The sequence below is a fragment of the Ahaetulla prasina genome, chromosome 10 (genome assembly GCF_028640845.1).
Source record: "Ahaetulla prasina isolate Xishuangbanna chromosome 10, ASM2864084v1, whole genome shotgun sequence".
In the NCBI taxonomy this organism is placed as follows: domain Eukaryota; kingdom Metazoa; phylum Chordata; class Lepidosauria; order Squamata; family Colubridae; genus Ahaetulla; species Ahaetulla prasina.
In genome coordinates, this window is record NC_080548.1 from 29,805,199 (window position 1) to 29,823,576 (window position 18,378).

The 18,378-nt window shown below is 48.2% G+C and overlaps 1 protein-coding gene and 1 long non-coding RNA gene across 3 annotated transcripts in view; one reads left to right on the forward strand and one right to left on the reverse strand.

Annotated features, from left to right (window-relative positions):
• NECTIN2 (nectin cell adhesion molecule 2) overlaps window positions 1-18,378 on the forward strand; it is an 83,841-nt gene that overhangs the window by 49,841 nt on the left and 15,622 nt on the right. Inside the window, exons 3-6 of one of the 2 annotated variants that reach the window (XM_058195695.1) lie at window positions 2,912-3,205; window positions 3,835-3,952; window positions 5,304-5,452; window positions 6,512-7,939. In XM_058195695.1, the coding sequence (XP_058051678.1) occupies window positions 2,912-3,205; window positions 3,835-3,952; window positions 5,304-5,452; window positions 6,512-6,975 (1,025 nt within the window). In that variant the 3' untranslated portion in view covers window positions 6,976-7,939. Of the gene's footprint in view, window positions 1-2,911; window positions 3,206-3,834; window positions 3,953-5,303; window positions 5,453-6,511; window positions 7,940-18,378 lie in introns of those variants that run through there. The other variant, XM_058195694.1, reaches the window with a different exon arrangement.
• On the reverse strand, window positions 8,036-16,463 carry LOC131204430 (uncharacterized). The gene is made up of 3 exons (XR_009156595.1): window positions 13,527-16,463; window positions 12,264-12,615; window positions 8,036-9,322 (listed from the first exon to the last, which is right to left on the reverse strand). It is a non-coding gene; the product is annotated as an uncharacterized LOC131204430 (long non-coding RNA).

The window sequence follows — 18,378 nt, forward strand, 5'->3', positions numbered from 1 at the left end:
GGCTAAATGAACAGTCGTAAGTCGAGAACTACCTGCGATGTAAAATTACAAATAAATAAGAGGTGTGGGTTGTTGTTGTTCTTTGAGCAATGCCTGTTGAAAATTGTGAGGCCCAATGAGAGGCTGTGCAAAAATTTCAGCTGTTTAGGGTAGAATCCAGCGGTGAAATCCAGCAGGTTCTGACAGGTTCTGGAGAACCGGTAGCGGAAATTTTGAGTAGTTTGGGGAACCGGCAAATACCAACTCTGGCTGGCCCCAGAGTAGGATGGGAATGGAGATTTTGCAATATTCTTCCCCCAGGAATGGGGTGGGAATGGGGATTTTGCAGTATCCTTCCCCCCAGGAGTGGGGAGGGAATTTTTTATGACCAGCAAAACTAAGGTATCTCCCGAGACTGATTTTTGCATACGTTGCAATTACAAAAATTATAGGGATTTATTTTATTTATTTTTTATTTGCCGTGTGCACTGTGCGTTCTACGCAGAATTTCTTCTGGCTCTTATGATTACAGGGGGAATCGGTGGGAAACTTCCAAAGGCCTCCCTTTCTCTTTTATCTGGAAATCCCATTCATTTTAGTTCCAAGAATGGCAACCCCTCTAGGACTTCATGATTATAGAACTTTCTCTCCGAAATAGATGGCACTTCTGGGTGGGGAGACCTGGCAAAGGATGAGAAAAATGAGACTCTTTGTCTATTGTAGTCTCCTTTCCTCCCCCCCCCCCACCCCCGCAAAAATGTTGTGTTTATGCTGTGCAAATTAGTTGCAAACAAACATCCCCAGACACTAGCTTTGGAACTAGCATTGGGGATTCTTCCCCCATGCCCGAGGTTTGGGCAGTGCTCTTCAGAGAGGTTGGGTGATGCAAGGAAAACATTAGATTCCAATTTTAACCCATAAATCCTGGAAGTGGGAGGGGGGGGCATAATCCCCATAATTTCAACCAAGGTTGTCCAATCTTAGCAACTTTTAAGACTTGGGGATTTCAACTCCCAGAATCCCCCAGCCAGCAGGCTTGGATTTCAACTCCTAGAATTCCCCAACCACCAGTTAGCAGGCTTGGACTTCAACTCCCAGAATTCCCCAACTACCATGCATGGACTTCAATTCCCAGAATCTGCCAATTGGCATGCTTCGACTTCAACTCCCCGAATTCCCCACCCAGCAGGCTTGGATTTCAACTCCCAGAATTCCCCAGCCACCATGCATGGACTTACTCCCAGAATTCCCTAGTCAGCATGCTTTTACTTCAACCCCCAGAATTCCCCAGCCAGCAGGCTTGGATTTCAACTCCCAGAATTCCCCAACCACCATGCATGGACTTCAATTCCCAGAATCCGCCAGTCGGCATGCTTCGACTTCAACTCCCAGTATTCCCCAGCCAGAAGGCTTGGATTTCAACTCCCAGAATTCCCCAGCCACCATGCATGGACTTCAACTCCCAGAATTCCCCAGTCAGCATGCTTTGACTTCAACTCCCAGAATTCCCCAGCCAGCAGGCTTGAATTTCAACTGCCACCATGCATGGACTTCAACTCCCAGAATTCCCCAGCCAACAGGCTTGGACTTCAACTCCCAGAACTCCCCAACCACCATGCATAGACTTCAGTTCCCAGAATCTGCCAATTGGCATGCTTCGACTTCAACTCCCCGAATTCCCCAGCCAGCAGGCTTGGATTTCAACTCCCAGAATTCCCCAGCCACCATGCATGGACTTCAACTCCCAGAATTCATCAGTCAGCATGCTTGACTTCAACTCCCAGAATTCCCCAGCCATCAGGCTTGAATTTCAACTGCCACCATGCATGGACTTCAACTCCCAGAATTCCCCAGCCAGCAGGCTTGGACTTCAACTCCCAGAATTCCCCAACTACCATGCATGGACTTCAATTCCCAGAATCTGCCAATTGGCATGCTTCGACTTCAACTCCCCGGATTCCCCACCCAGCAGGGTTGGATTTCAACTCCCAGAATTCCCCCCCCACCATGCATGGACTTACTCCCAGAATTCCTAGTCAGCATGCTTTACTTCAACCCCCAGGATTCTCCAGCCAGCAGGCTTGGATTTCAACTCCCAGAATTCCCCAACCACCATGCATGGACTTCAATTCCCAGAATCCGCCAGTCGGCATGCTTCGACTTCAACTCCCAGTATTCCCCAGCCAGAAGGCTTGGATTTCAACTCCCAGAATTCCCCAGCCACCATGCATGGACTTCAACTCCCAGAATTCCCCAGTCAGCATGCTTTGACTTCAACTCCCAGAATTCCCCAGCCAGCAGGCTTGAATTTCAACTGCCACCATGCATGGACTTCAACTCCCAGAATTCCCCAGCCAACAGGCTTGGACTTCAACTCCCAGAACTCCCCAACCACCATGCATAGACTTCAGTTCCCAGAATCTGCCAATTGGCATGCTTCGACTTCAACTCCCCGAATTCCCCAGCCAGCAGGCTTGGATTTCAACTCCCAGAATTCCCCAGCCACCATGCATGGACTTCAACTCCCAGAATTCATCAGTCAGCATGCTTTGACTTCAACTCCCAGAATTCCCCAGCCATCAGGCTTGAATTTCAACTGCCACCATGCATGGACTTCAACTCCCAGAATTCCCCAGCCAGCAGGCTTGGACTTCAACTCCCAGAACTCCCCAACCACCATGCATGGACTTCAATTCCCAGAATCTGCCAATTGGCATGCTTCGACTTCAACTCCCTGAATTCCCCAGCCAGCAGGCTTGGATTTCAACTCCCAGAATTCCCCAGCCACCATGCATGGACTTCAACTCCCAGAATTCCCTAGTCAGCATGCTTTTACTTCAACTCCCAGAATTCCCCAGTCAGCATGCTTTGACTTCAATTCCCAGAAGCAGTCAAAGCAACCTTCCCACCTTCACCTCTGTTTCTCTTCCAGCCAAGCCCACAAGTGGCGCCGAGGCCATGGAGGTCAAATCCAGCAACGTGGAGCAGCCCGTGGCCGTGTGCACCTCGGCAAACGGGAAGCCGCCGGCTCGCATCACCTGGCAGTCGAAGCTGAACGGCAACTCCAGCGTCAAGCAGACGAACAACTCGGACGGCACCGTCACCGTCACCAGCCACTACAATCTGATCCCCACCAAAGAAGCCAATGAGCAGCAGATCACCTGCCTCGTGGAACACGTGGCCCTGCCACAAAGCGAGTCCTTCCCTATCCATCTTTCCATATTGTGTGAGTTGGGTGGGGATGTCGCGGCTTTGGGGTACTGAGGGAGGGTCATCAGGAAGTGAGGTGTGGACTCCAGAGCCTCCAGAGGCTGATAATAGTGAGGCAGAGGAACAGGAGGAGCCTGTTCCTAATGCACACATGAGAAGAGCTGCCAGAAGGCAAGAGCAGCTGAAGAAAAAAGGGTGACTCAGGAGTAAGGCCAGGAGATGATTGGCCCCTCCCATAAGGCTTAAAACAGACCAGCACCGGTGTTTCAGCTTTGCCGGAAAACAACGTTGTAGCTTCGTCTTCTGCCCCGTCTTCTGCTTTGTGTACGTCTTTGTTTTTGTGATTTCTGGATGTTTGCCAGGAAGGGCCTTTGGCAGTTTGCCTAATTGGACGAAGGTTTGTGAGATAACTGAGGAATTTGTGTTGGGAGGCATTTGTTTTACTTCGAGTTGAATGACGCTGCGAATGAAGTAATTCCCAGCTGTTCGAATAAAGTTTTGTTTTTGCACGGACTAAGTTTATTACTACCTACTTGGGCCTGGGTCACAACACAGACCGAAAAGGAAGGCTGCGTGGGTGGGTGTGTCTGTGCGTGGGCATGCCTTCAGCCAAGTGTGAGCTTTTTTTGACTGCTTTCTCTGCAGATGCTCCTGAGGTTGCCATAGAGGGCTACGACGACAACTGGTATTTGACCCGCAATGATGCCACACTCATTTGCAATGCGAGGGGGAATCCCACCCCGGTAGATTTCTCCTGGACCACGTGAGTCCTACCTAATCTTTTCCTGTTTTCCCTCGTCACACACAGTGGTGGGTTGTTACCGGTTCGCTCTCGGTGTTTGATCTCGGTGGGCTGGGGTGAGCATGGCCAGCTCGACATCACTTATGTCGGGAGTGCCTGTGGCCCAAGCACTCTGTCAGCAAAAATGGGCTCCCGAGTTCCGTTTTTGGCTGGGACGGGCTCCTGCAGCCCTCTGCCAGCAAAAACAGAGCTCCCGCAAGCTCTGTTTTTGCTGGAAGAAGGCTGCAGGAACCCGATGTGGCCGAAAAAAGAGCTCGTGAGGGCCGCATACAGCCCTCCCAAGCTCCGTTTTTGCTGGCAGAGGCACCGTGGGCCAGACCTTCACTGTTTCCAGGGTAGCCCCGCAGGCCAGTTCTAAGCACCAGATTAAGCACCCCGTGAACTGGATCTGGCCCACGGGTCTTGAGTTTGACAAACCTGCTCTATATACTATATCTGTTTGTCTGTCTGCCTGCCTACCTGCCTGCCTGGCTGTCTATCTGCCAGCCTGCCTATTATCCATCCATCTATCTATCTATCTATCTATCTATCTATCTATCTATCTATCTATCTATCTATCTATCCATCCATCCATCCATCCATCCATCCATCCATCCATCCATCCATCCATCCATCCATCCATCCATCTATCTATCTATCTATCTATCTATCTATCTATCTATCTATCTATCTATCTATCTATCTCTATCTGTCATCTGTCTGTCTATCTACAGTATCTATCATCTATCATAGAACAGAACAGAACAGAACAGAACAGAACAGAACAGAACAGAATAGAATTCTTTATTGGCCAAGTGTGATTGGACACACAAGGAATTTGTCTTTGGTGCATAGGCTCTCAGTGTACATAAAAGAAAAGATACGTTCATCAAGGATTCTAAGGTACAACACTTAATGATAGTCATAAGATACAAATAAGCAATCAGGAAACAATCAATATCAATATAAATCGTAAAGATACAAGCCACAAAGTTACTATCTTTGATTATCTATCTGTCTGTCTGTCTGTCTGTCTGTCTGTCTGTCTGTCTGTCTGTCTGTCTGTCTGTCTGTCTGTCTGTCTGTCTATCTATCTATCTATCTATCTATCTATCTATCTATCTATCTATCTATCTATCTGCCTGCCTGCCTGCCTGCCTGTCTGTCTGTGTCTATCTATCTATCTATCTATCTATCTATCTATCTATCTATCTATCTATCTATCTATCTATCTATCTATCATCCGTCTGCATGTCTGCTTACCTACCTACCTTCTCTGCCTGATTTCCCCTGGTTTTCTTTATGGCTTAACCGGCCTTGCTTGGTTTCCCAGGTCCAATGGCCCACTTCCGAAGTCGGTAGAGGTTCAAGGTCAGCGCCTCTTGGTCAAAAAAGTGGATTACTCTGTGAACACCACCTTCATCTGCCAAGCCACCAACCGCGTGGGGCAGGTTTCGACGCAGCAAATAATCCTCGTCCGGGGTAAGAGCCGTGGGCTTTTTGCAACCTTCTCAAATGTGCTGTGGGGCTAATGGCGGTATGTGTGGGACGAAGATGAATTAAGATTTTCGGTGCCGCTTCGCTGCTCGGGGTGGGAGGGCCGACATGTGAAGCCGGTCCAGCTTGTTGCGCGTCTAGAGTCTCATCACATCGTTGGCAACCTTCAATCTCAAAAGACGATGATATCGTGCTCTGGAAGGAGGTCCCAAAACAGCATCTGGTGTGACTAAAAAGGCCAATTTGCATCATATGCACGGTGAAATAATCGGTGTCTTTTTTTTTTTTAACCTAACCTGGGGGGGACCGAATATTGGGCCTCTGGTGGCTCAACAGGCTAATGCAGTCTGTTATTAACAGCAGCTGCCTGCAATTACTGCAGGTTCTAGTCCCACCAGGTCCAAGGTTGACTCAGCCTTCCATCCTTTATAAGGTAGGTAAAATGAGGACCCAGATTGTTGGGGGCAATAAGTTGACTTTGTATATAAATATACAAATGGATGAAGACTATTGCTTGACATAGTGTAAGCCGCCCTGAGTCTTCGGAGAAGGGCGGGATATAAGTGCAAATTAAAAAAAAATTATTGAATTCTTCCTCTTCTATCACAAATTCAGCGCGTGGTGGCTTTGCGCAAAAGGACGGCGGGAAGCACTGTGAGATTTAACTAGTCCAAGGCATGGTGGTTAAATAAGCCCTGGGCTCAGATAGGCCCGGAGCCAGATGCATTGTAGGTGCAGAGCAGCTTATGGGGAGAAGGATATCTGGGGCACCTCACACGTGGGACAAATGGTACTTTTCTGGACCCTCTGATACCCTAGTTTCTCTTTGGACGTTCGGGGCCTCTTGGCCCCCTGAGAGAGATGGCGATAGTGATGATGATGATGGTGGTGGTGGAGGATGGTAGATGGCAGGGTCCCAGAGGACCCCTCCCCCGGTCTTCTCTTTTCTGGATCCAGTTGAGGCTCTGCCCCTTCCCCAGTGCTGGTATTACTAACAACTGGCATTTCTCGGAGTGACTTCCCCGTCTTCCTTTCTTTACTCAGACCAGCCGGTGAAGAGTCAGAGCAGCAACGTTGGAGCCTTGGCCTGGGGTATCGTGGGGGGGATCCTGGCCCTGGCAGTTGTGGGAATCATAGTCTTCTTCATCCTGCACCGCCGGCACCCCCGAGCTTCCAAAGGCTCCTTTGATCCCAAGACTCGAGTCTTTGGCAACGGCACCGCTCAACCCCCGACTCACGACTTCACCGAACTCGACCGGCCGCTGAAACCCGCCACGGGGCGAAAACCGGAGGACGACGAAGACGATGATTACAGAGAGGAGGAGCGCGAAGAACGGCGGCACCCTCCCTACGGCTATGCCCCGCGACACCGGGAAGACGAGGAGGAACGGTTCGACCAGCTGGGACCGATCCTGCGGTTCAGCCCCGACCCGCACGGCTACGACTACGACGACATGGAATCACAGCACGACGGCTCCATCATTTCCAAAACGGCTGTCTATGTGTGAGCTCGGTCTGGACAGCCGTTCTGGGGACAGCGAGAGAACGGTGCTCCCTCCCAAAGACTCTCTGAAGGATTTTTAATGTCTTTTTTTAACTTACGGATTCTGGCGACAGTAGCCCCCGCTTAAGGAACGAGAGGCAGCTGTCAGGGCAGGTGGGCATTGGAGGAACAACCAACAAGGTTTGTTCCGGGGAAAAGGGAAAAACTAAGGAGAAAACTATCAAGGCCTTCAAAACTGTCCCGTCTGGAGAGATCTTTTCGGTACCGCTGCCTTAGAAGGATTTTAAAATCTTTTTGTTTTTTAATGTTGGAGGAGATGCGAACCGGATTGTAATACGTGTGTAGGAAAGGAATGAAACTGATCCAGCATCCCCCCCGTGAAACGGGACTCCCAATGAGGGACGGAGAGTCCGATACCCTCTCCGACGGGACTCCGTTGATATTGGTGCTCTCGACTTTGATTTGCAAGAGACTCGGCTGCTTTCAGAGGCCGGGCTACCCTCAGCCGTCCCTTTGCTCCAGGAAACTGGGACTTCAAATGTCCTGTTGTGGTGGTGTCTTTGAGCATCCTCGGAGGGTTAAGGAATTATCCGGGAATTTGCTTGAAGTTGTCCGTCTTGTGGATTCCGTGGTTTGGCTGTGTACCACGTCCTCCGTCTGTCTCTGGAACGGTCTCGCGTGGAAGGCTGAAAGAAATGGCTCTCCCATAACGTGGACCCAGCCATTTCTTGGGTCATCCATGCACACACGCTACCTTTGTGCTCTTCTTTATATGTCCTCTCTCCCTTGTCTGTAAATACCCAAGCTTTAAAACAAAAACAAAAAACAAAAAACACCCAACAGCAAAAGCACAAAAGAGATATTTTCATACTAGGTTTGGCTGTGCCTTCCCTTGTCCTCCCCCCACCCCCCACCCCCCATCTCCACATCAATTCTGCCGTTGCTTGCGTGTAATTAAATGCTGTCTCAAAAACCTACCTCTTATCTTTCTCGCTCTCTCGTTTCGATTTGGCCAGCAAGACTTGGATGGGTGCCTGGAATGGTGTAAAAATAAATATCAGCATTGCTGGAGGTGAAATTGAAATGGTTCTTAATAGAGTGACAAGGAGGCTCTTGTCTCGACCTTATTATGTTTGGCGGATGAACTTGGATTTCGAAAGCGGAGGTGCAGGATCGTTTGCAAACAAGATGTCCCGGGAGGTCAGCTGGAGAAATGGCAATTTTTCTGTGTAAGATGGGGGTGGGGGGGTGGGGGGGTGGAACGGTAGCCCTTTTAGGACTTGTGGTCAGGAATTCTGGAAGTCGAAGTCCACAAGTCCTGAAGGAGCCACTGTTCCAGAGGTGGGTTTCAGCAGGTTCCGACCAGTTCTGGAAAACCGGTAGCGGAAATTTTGAGTAGTTCGGAGAACCGGTAGTAAAGATTCTGACTGGCCCTGCCCCCCATCTATTCTCTGCCTCCCGAGTCCCAGCTGATCGGGAGGGAATAGAATAGAATAGAATAGAATAGAATAGAATAGAATAGAATAGAATAGAATAGAATAGAATAGAATAGAATAGAATAGAATTTTTATTGACCAAGTGTGATTGGACAGACAAGGAATTTGTCTTGGTGCATATGCTCTCAGTGTACATAAAAGAAAAGATACATTCATCAAGGTACAACATTTACAACAGTTGCTAAGCATGTGGATTTTGATCGCCTGATTTATCATGGGGAGGCTACAAAGGTTGTAACTCTGAAAAATGGTCACAAGTCTCTCTTTTCAGTGATGTTGTAACTTTGTTTGTTCTTTTTTAAATAATATTTATTGAATTTCCAAAAAGTTAAAATACACAATACAAGGGGGGGAAAAAGCACAATACACTTTGAATGGTCACGGTTGTAAGTCGAGGACCACCTGCACAGCATTCGTGCGTAGAAATATATAGAAATGTGCCCACTTGCCATGTCCAAAGCTAAAGAGAGATGGTTAAACAGTTGGTGGTAGATTTTCAGAGATGGCCTTTTTAAGTTTATTTATTACTGCTTTATCGGGGTGTTCTCCCTTCATTTTAAACTCCCCTCCCTCCCTTTTATCCTGCACTGAAAGTGAGTGGTCAAGACAAAACTTGACTGTAACCCAGTAGTGGGATTTAGCCAGTACAGACCGGTATCAAGCGAACCGGTAGCTCCGACAATCAGGTCGGCCTGCCCACCCACCCACCCGCAAAACACACAGTCACCAAACCAGTTGTTAAACCAGCAGGATCCCACCGCTGCCATTACCCTCCGTGGTTTTTAAAGTCTGGTATTTTAATTCTGGAACTGGCCCGTCTCTTCTTCCAATTAAAACTTGCAGGCAGATCTTTTTCTAAATTAAAAAAAAAAAAGAACTTGGAAAGGTATAAACCACAAGTTGGCTTCCTTGGCTGCCGAAGCCATAGTTACCTTCTTCCCCACCCCCCCTACAGTTCTGTATTTCTGGGCCTTGAACAAACCCCTCTTCAAACATTACATGACAGCAACATCTAAGCAACCTTCAGAACACCTTCTGTTGGCGAGAGCAGATGCCCGTGGCTTGCGAACCGCCGGAGCTGTCGACTCCCAACATGTCTCCATGACCACCTGTCTCGCCTCGGAAAGGAGCTCACGTTTCTTCAAAGCAGCCAACCGAACGCCCCACCGTATCGGCAGGTGGGGGACCGAGACGCTGCTTTGAAGAGACACGGAACCGTTAGGGGTGGGGGTGGGTGCCATCTCTTGCCGACCATCGTAATTAGGAAGCCTCCTTTTCGTAGGGTGTTTTGTTTTGTTTTGTTTTGCAAGGGGGGGAATCTTAACAGGCGGCAGGGGAACAAGTGGGGCTGGAGAAACCTGTAGGGTTCCAGATGTTCAGTCGTTTCCACCCAGCATCTCCCACTGTCGGGGGTGAAGGCTGACGGTTGGGAGTTAACAGCTGAGGAAGAGCTGGAGTGACCCAGTTTTCTTGCGTGATGCAATGAGGGAAGAGATCAGGGCAAATTCAGAGTTGCTAAAATGCAAGAAACTAAAAGGATGGGTGGGTGGGTGGGTGGGTGGATGGGAAGACGGATGGGTGGGTGGGTGGGTGGGTGGCAGTGGTGGGTTGCTACCGGTTTGCCCCGGATCAGACAAACTGGTAGCGGCGGTGGCAGGGGCAGGCTCTGCCTAGCCACCCGGACACTTCTGCACATGCATAGAAGCGGTGCGGGTGTGAGTGAACCGGTAATGATGGGTTTGAATCTTGCCCCAGTGGGTAATTGGATGGATGGATAGATGGATGGATGGGTGGGTGGGTGGGTGGATGGATGGATGGATGGATGGTGGATGGATAGGTAGGTGGATGGATGGGTGGGTGGGTGAATGGACAGTAGATGGGTGGATGGATGGGTGGATGGATGGATGGGTGGATGGATGGATAGATGGATGGATGGATAGATGGATAGATGGATGGATGGATGGATGGATGGATGGATGGATGGATGGATGGATAGATGGATGGATAGGTGAATGGATGGGTGGGTGGATGAATGGGTGGATGGATGGGTGGGTGGGTGGGTGGATGGATGATGGATGGATGGATGGATGGATGGATGGGTGGGTGGGTGGGTGGGTGGGTGGGTGGATGGGTGGGTGGATGGGTAGATGGATGGATGGGTGGATGGATGGGTAGATGGATGGATGGGTAGATGGATGGATGGGTAGATGGATGGATGGGTGGATGGGTGGATGGATGGGTAGATGGATGGATGGGTAGATGGATAGATGGATGGATGGATGGATGGGTAGATGGATGGATGGGTGGGTGGATGGATGGATGGGTGGATGGATGGATGGGTGGATGGTTAGATGGATGGGTAGATGGATGATGGATGGGTAGATGGATGGATGGATGGATGGGTAGATGGATGGGTAGATGGATGATGGATGGGTAGATGGATGGATGGGTGGATGGATGATGGATGGATGGGTGGGTGGGTAAATGGGTAGATGAGTAGATAGATGGATAGATGGATAGGTAGATAGAAGATGGATGGAGCGATGGATGGATAAGTGGATGGATGGGCTCAAATTGAAATCCCCAAACAGTCCCACAGGGTAGAAAATGGCCAGTGCAGATAATCCTTGATTCATAACCATTCATTTAGTGACTTAGGGGATGTTACAAAGGTTGCAACTGTAAAAAATGGCTGTAAATCACTTTTTTCAGCGCCGTTATAACTTTGAATGGTCACTAAGTGTACTGTTGTAAGTCAAGGACTATCTGTACTTGACACTGTTTGTTCCCTAGCTCTCTCCATGCCTTCCTGGCCTAGCGAACCTTCGTTCTCGCTTCCGCTTCGCAGCATGGCCTCCACCGTGATTGAAGGAAACGGCCACTTTTATTGACTTCCCTATTGATTTCTTTCTCCAGTTTTTATCAGCCACCCCAATCAGTGGGACTTTGGCTGGTGGGATGAAAACTTTAGATGGAAGCGTAAGAAACCCCTCCCCCCCCACTTGCAAGATTTTGATGGCTTGTTATTTGAGGGGGAGGGGAGAGAAAACTTCTTTGCAGATTCCCGGAGGATTATTTTACATCTGATCTCGATCCAGTTTGATCTTAAAATACCCATTGTAAGCAATTGCCACCCGGAAAAAGCTCAGTGAAGTTCAGCGTAATTGCTGGCTGGCGAAAGGCATCCATGCTGTGAAGAGTTTGGCCGGAGGTCTTGGCTAATGTGCCGTGCATGTGGTCCAGTTGCTCCTTCTCGCCCAGCTGTTGACATCCCTTTCCACATCAGGACAGGGTGGGGTCCCGCTAAACCCTTGTTGTGAATCGTGAATCCCTCCCCAGATTTTCGGATGTGCTGTTGAAACCCATAATAACCGATGATTTTCATCCTTCGGCCCATCCGAATTGTGGTCTGGGAAGACACGCTTACCAGCTGTTGCTACTTAAAAAGGCCATTAAAATGGCTTAGAGCACTAAATTTTGGAGAGGGGTTGTAACAAGGTCAGGGCCTGACTCCATATCCTTGTAAGACTCAAAGTCAAAATATTATATCCATAACGTTCTCATCAATTGCTTGGTCTGCTAGTGCAGGATCGCAATTCACTCTAGATTGGGGATATCCAACTTTGACAACTTTTAAGACCTGGGGACTTCAACTCCCAGAATTCTACCCTATTCCTCAGCATGGCTAGGGAATTCTGGGAATTGAAGTCCACAGGTCTTAAAATTGCCAAGAGTGGACATCCCTGCCCTAGACGGAAATAACACAACATACTAGGCAGGGGTGGGTTCTACTTACTTTTACTACCTGTTTGCAACGGGAGCGCGCAAGCACGCTTCTGCGCATGCACAGATCACCCAGGATGACGACGTGGTGGGTGGGCGGCGTCTCCCACCGGTTTTACTACCGGTTCTATAGAACCGGACTGAACCAGGAGCAACCCATCACTGATACTGGGCCACAGATTGATTCCTTGTTTTGCGGATTCACGTCTTCTGTCAACACCAACACACCATGAATGAATAGTTCATGGTGTTGTGTGAATACAAACAACCACGTTGATTAAGACAAGCCAGATACAGCCACACGTGGATCATAGAACTGATCTTGACTTGCATAGGTTTGACTTAACCCTCTGAAGTCTGGGAAACTGTGAAAAATAAAAAAGACATATCAGGGAAGTAAAATATACCTCTATCCCTAGAAGATAATTCGGTGAAAATAGACTATGCTGGCTGCTGTAGGAGCAGAAGACTCCAAAGAGGAGGAAATATTGGTTGCTTTCTTGCAGATGTTTCATGACCCAACTAGGTAACATCATCAGTGCTGGAAGGGAGTGGGGTCAGTGGGGAGGAGGAGGAAGAGGAAGGGAGGGGGAAAGAGGGGGAGGACTGTAGGGTCCTTGGGCGCTCTCTGAGCTTGTCTGGGTTTTTTTTTTAATTTGCATTTATATCCCGCCCTTCTCCGAAGACTCAGGGCGGCTTACACTATGTCAAGCAATAGTCTTCATCCATTTGTATATTATATACAAAGTCAACTTATTGCCCCCAACAATCTGGGTCCTCATTTTACCTACCTTATAAAGGATGGAAGGCTGAGTCAACCTTGGGCCTGGTGGGGCTTGAACCTGCAGTAATTGCAAGCAGCTGCTGTTAATAACAGAGTGCATTAGTCTGTTGAACCACCAGAGGCCCCGTTTTCTTGCTGACGTTTCATCACCCAACTAGCTGACATCTTCAGTGTTAGTAGAAGGGAGTGGGATTTGCAGAGAAGAGGAAGAGGAGGAGGAGTCTGTGAAGTCACCCACTGTGATTTATAAAGCTTTATGGTTTTATAACCTTATGGTGCATGGTTTAGTACGTGCAAACCCGAACCACTGAAATAAACCTGATCGACCAACAATAATTTAGTGTGAAGCGTAAACCCGGTCCATTTAAAATAAAAAATAAAAAAAAATCTCCCATCTTCACAAGCAAATTCTGAGTTGGTTCATGGCTCTGGAGGAAAAGTTGAAATCTTAAGGGAGGTGGTGCCCTTTTGCCCACCGCAGAATTTACTCACCAGGAAACGAAGAACAAGCCCCATGCATGGCTGGCTCAGCATGCAAACACCGTAGACAAGTAATAAACACTTGCAGCGTTGCATTGGCGTATCACGTGGTCCATCTACAAGAAATCAGGCCTCCTCTTTCAAAGCGTCGCACAGGTCACAGAATATTAATAGCCAAAGCAGGAGGATGTTTATAATTAGCCCAGTGTCGTTGCAAAGCCGGCCACAGGTTAATACTGGAGATGGGTCCAAACACAGCCCCGTGTTGTGTTCCTTAGTCCAGGGGTCTCGTTCCTTAGTCCAGGGGTCTCCAACCTTGGCAACTTTAAGACTTGTGGACTTCAACTCCCAGAATTCCTCAATTCTTCAATTCTGGGAGTTCAAGTCCACAAGTCTTAAAGTTGCCAAGGTTGGAGACCCCTGCCTTAGTCCGACTTGGTAAACCCTACCTAGGTTTACAGGGATTTCTGATAAAAGCCATGACGACAATTTTGCGGTGGCCGAGCCTGCTCTTAATACGAGTCACGGCGGTAGGTGTGCAGTCATCCACTTGTAGAAGGAATCGAGATTTTTTCTAAGGCTCTTTCCCAATTCCGTGGCATGGTTTCAAATTCTTAGTTGTTGATGTCTGTAGGGCAGGCGAGAGAAAAAATGTGCTGAAAGAATTGAGCGTCAAGGTTTTTCTCTTGTTTTTTTGGACCGGAAAGTGAAATCGCAAGCTTCCCAACGTCTCCAAAATATTTATTTGTCGGATTTTCACCTCCCACGTCCTGTTGGTTGCCATCCAATAGTTGCCTTAAATAGTTGTATTTACACAATGTACACAGGGTAGATTGCACTTCTGGACAAAGCACACAACTTCGGCCGTTGTGCTCTTGTCGATTAAGAGTTGGTGAACTCAACTTAGAATGGCTTAAACCAGTGTTTTTAACCTTGATAAGTTTAGGATGGTGGTGGTGGTGGAACTTCAACTCCCAGAATTCCACAGCCATCATGGCTGGCTGGGGAATCCTGGGAATTGAAGTCCACCTGGCTCAAACGTGCCCAGTGTTGAGAAACCCTGGTTGAAAGCAAATCGTAGCTGCGCGATGAACGAAAACGTATGAAGAGTAGCCTAAACATTAGGCTAAAGAGTTGTCTATCATAAATAGAATAGAATAGAATAGAATAGAATTTTTTATTGGCCAAGTGTGATTGGACACACAAGGAATTTGTCTTGGTGCATATGCTCTCAGTGTGCATAAAAGAAAAGATACGTTCATCAAGGTACAACATTTACAACACAATTGATGGTCAATATATCAATATAAATCATAAGGATTGCCAGAAACAAGTTACAGTCATAAAGTCATAAGTGGAAAGAGATTGGTGATGGGAACGATGAGAAGATTAATAGTAGTGCAGATTTAGAAAATAGTTTGACAGTGTTGAGGGAATTATTTGTTTAGCAGAGTGATGGCCTTCAGGGAAAAAACTGTTCTTGTGTCTAGTTGTTCTGGTGTGCAGTGCTCTATAGGTCGTTTTGAGGGTAGGAGTTGAAACAGTTTATGTCCAGGATGTGAGGGATCTGTAAATATTTTCACGGCCCTCTTCTTGATTTGTGCAGTATACAGGTCCTCAATGGAAGGCAGGTTGGTAGCAATTATTTCTTCTGCAGTTCTAATTATCCTCTGAAGTCTGTGTCTTTCTTGTTGGGTTGCAGAACCGAACCAGACGTCTCAACAGCAGAATTCAGGAGAAATTTCCTGACATTTAGAACAGTTCATCAAGTAGAATGCCTTTTCTTCAGAAGTCGTGGGTTCTCCATCACTGGAGATTTTGAAGAAGAGATTTGGCAACTATTTGCCTGGAATGGTATAGAGCTATGATGGCGAACCGGTGGCACGCAAAGCCTTCCCTGGGCATGCGCGCCATCGCCAGCTTCTCTTGTTTCCAGCACGCCAACCAGCTGGTCTTCGCGAGTGCCGGAGCACCTTTTAGGCTATTTTTCAGGCCATTTTTGGTCCAAAAAAGCAGCCCTGAAAACAGCCCAAAAATGCCCCTGAAAACAGCCGGAACACAGCCCTGAAAATGCCCTCAAAACGCCCTGAAAATGGCCAGAAAACGGCCCAAAAAAACAGCCCGGAAAATGGCGGGGAAATGGCCGAAAAACGCCCCAAAAATGGTCTGAAAAACAGCCTGAAAGACTTCCAAAAACGGGCATGTCCACCAGCTGGTCTTTGAGTTTTCGGTATGCGCATGCATCCACTTTCCGGTTTGGGCACTCGATGCCGAAAATGTTCTCCATGACTGGTATAGAGTCTCCTGCTTGAGCAGAGGGTTGGACTAGAAGACCTCCAAGGTCCCTTCCAACTCCATTGTTCAGAAATTCTGCCAAGAACGCCATTTTCCTTCGGTTGTCCTCTTTTCGCTTCATAAACCCTGGGTGGTTTATGTGCAGAGGAATGTTTCGGTCGAGATTTGGAAAGGCAAAAACCAAGATAGCACGAAGTTAATTTTTAATCGCGTTCTTTGCAAAACAAAGTCTACTGTTGACGCCGGGTTTAGGAAAGGTGGATTGCGAAGGTGAAACGATTATTTTTTTTCCCCCCTTCTTAAATCAGGATTTTAATAATAATAATAATAATAATCCAGGCCCTGAACGTTTTGGGAGACAAGACGGCGGTGAACTGGTGAGAGGATGGAGAAGAAGGAAGCCATATTGGAGAATCTTAATTTGTACGCTGGGTTTTTGTTTTGCTTTTTCCTCTGAAGGGTGATGAGTAAGCCAAGCAGAATATTTTTCTGCTCCTGCCTAGTGACAGCCAACTTATTTTTGTCCCCGCCGCTGTTTCCAAAGAGCTCAGATAAAGATCTCCCGATCCTATTATGAGTTGAGTGCTGCTTTCTGATTATTTTCCATTCAGGTTAAAAGGGATTCTCTCGGCCCCGCATGGCAAAAAACCCCGACAAAAAAAAAAAAAACCAGGACTACACTATACATCCTCTTTTCTTTCCTTTTTTTTTTCCTCCTCCCCCCTCCCTCTGCATGTGGCTTAGCTATTTAAGGGGGATAATACGGCTCTTCTTGAGAAAATTCTGCACCCAGTAACAACCCTTCCCCTCTTCATCCCTCCCCCCCCCCCCACCCACCCACCCAAAAAAAAAAACAGGACTCCACTATACATCCTCTTTTCTTTCCTTTTTTTTTTCCTCCCCCCCCCTTCCTCCCTCTGCATGTGGCTTAGCTATTTAAGGGGGATAATACGGCTCTTCTTGAGAAAATTCTGCACCCAGTAACAACCCTTCCCCTCTTCATCCTTCCCCCACCACCCACCCACCCACCCAAAAAAAAGCCACATTAAACAATGCAGAAATCTATCTTGAGCTTGGAAATATTTCTCGTGTCGTCTCTGCAGGGTTAGGATTATTTGCCTCTGTGACAGCCGTGAAATATAAAATAATAAAAATACTCTGAGATTGCAAGGGGAGGAAGGAGAAACAACTTCTTGTAAAAGCCAGACCTGGGGGGCGTGGGTGGGAAGACCTCCATCTCAAGTTTGACTCTCCTGCTTTTGATTCAGGCTTACGAGTTCTCGGGTTCGGTGGTCCCCCCCCCCACATCAGCTCGTTTTTTTTCCTCCCAGGGGCCAAAAAGTACAGCTTGGTATTTTTTTATCCTCTTTTTGTTTAGTTTCATGTAAACATGGGCAAAGACATTCCCGAGGGAGGGGCAGAAACCTCTGGAAGGAAATGCACCGAGAAGCCAGCTTTATTTGGCGTTCCCCCCCACGTAGAAGGGTTGGCATCTCCTGAGTGCGATCTGAGTGCGGGTTTCTCGCGCCTTTTTCTCGGGGCTGGTATGGAAATGAAATTCAGAATTGAGGGGCGGGTGGGAGGGTGAAACGAGGAACGGGGGTGTTATCACCGGCCAGGGTGTTTTCCCCTTCCCTCACCTGGTCCCTTCCCGAAGCTTTAGGCTGTCTGTCCCATCAGCCTCCCAAATAGCAGCCTGGTGATCTGGGAGGAATGGAGCCAGTTTGTCCAGCGGTTAAGGCACAAGGCTAGAAAGTGGGGGACTGGGAGTTCTAGTCCTGCCAGGCAGGGAAGCCAGCTGGGTGACCTTGGGCCAATCACCGAGAGACTGGGAATTCTGGTTCTGCCTTAAGCATGAAAGCCAGTTGAGTGACCTTGGGTCAATCACTAGGAGACTGTGAGTTCTAGTTCTGCCTTAGCGATCAAAGCCAGCTGGGTGACTTTGGGCCAATCACCAGGAGACAGTGAATTGTAGTCCTGCCTTAGGCATGAAAGCTGGCTGGGTGACCTTGGGTCAATCACTAGGAGACTGTGAGTTCTAGTTCTGCCTTAGGCACGAAAGCCAGCTGGGTGACCTTGGGCCAATCACTTAAGAGTTCTAGTTCCTCCTTAGCCAGCTGGGTGACCTTGAGTCAGTCCATCTCTCTCTCTCTCTCTTTCTCTCTCTCTCTCTCTCTCTCTCTCATCCCCACCCACCTCACAGGGTTGTTGCTGAGGACAAAATAGGAGGAAGAATTAATGTAATGTTTACTTTGTGTTGCGTATAAAAAATAACCAGCAGGATACAAACAAAAAAACCAAAAGAATTTGGCAGGTGCCATGTTGGGAGCCTTGCCAGACCCCGGGGCGGGCAAGCCGCAAACCCCCCCTCCCCCCCCGAACTAAAATAAAGCATGCAGATTGCAATTGGAGCCAAGCTTTCGTTCTCTCCCCCCACTTTCCCTCTAGTGCCCAGTTTAGGGCGGTAGATGGGCATCGGCATAACTTGCCAGCACACACATGTTGTCACGCCTGGAGAATGTGAGCTTTGGCTCCCTCCCGGAAATGAACTTCGGGACTTTCGTTTTGC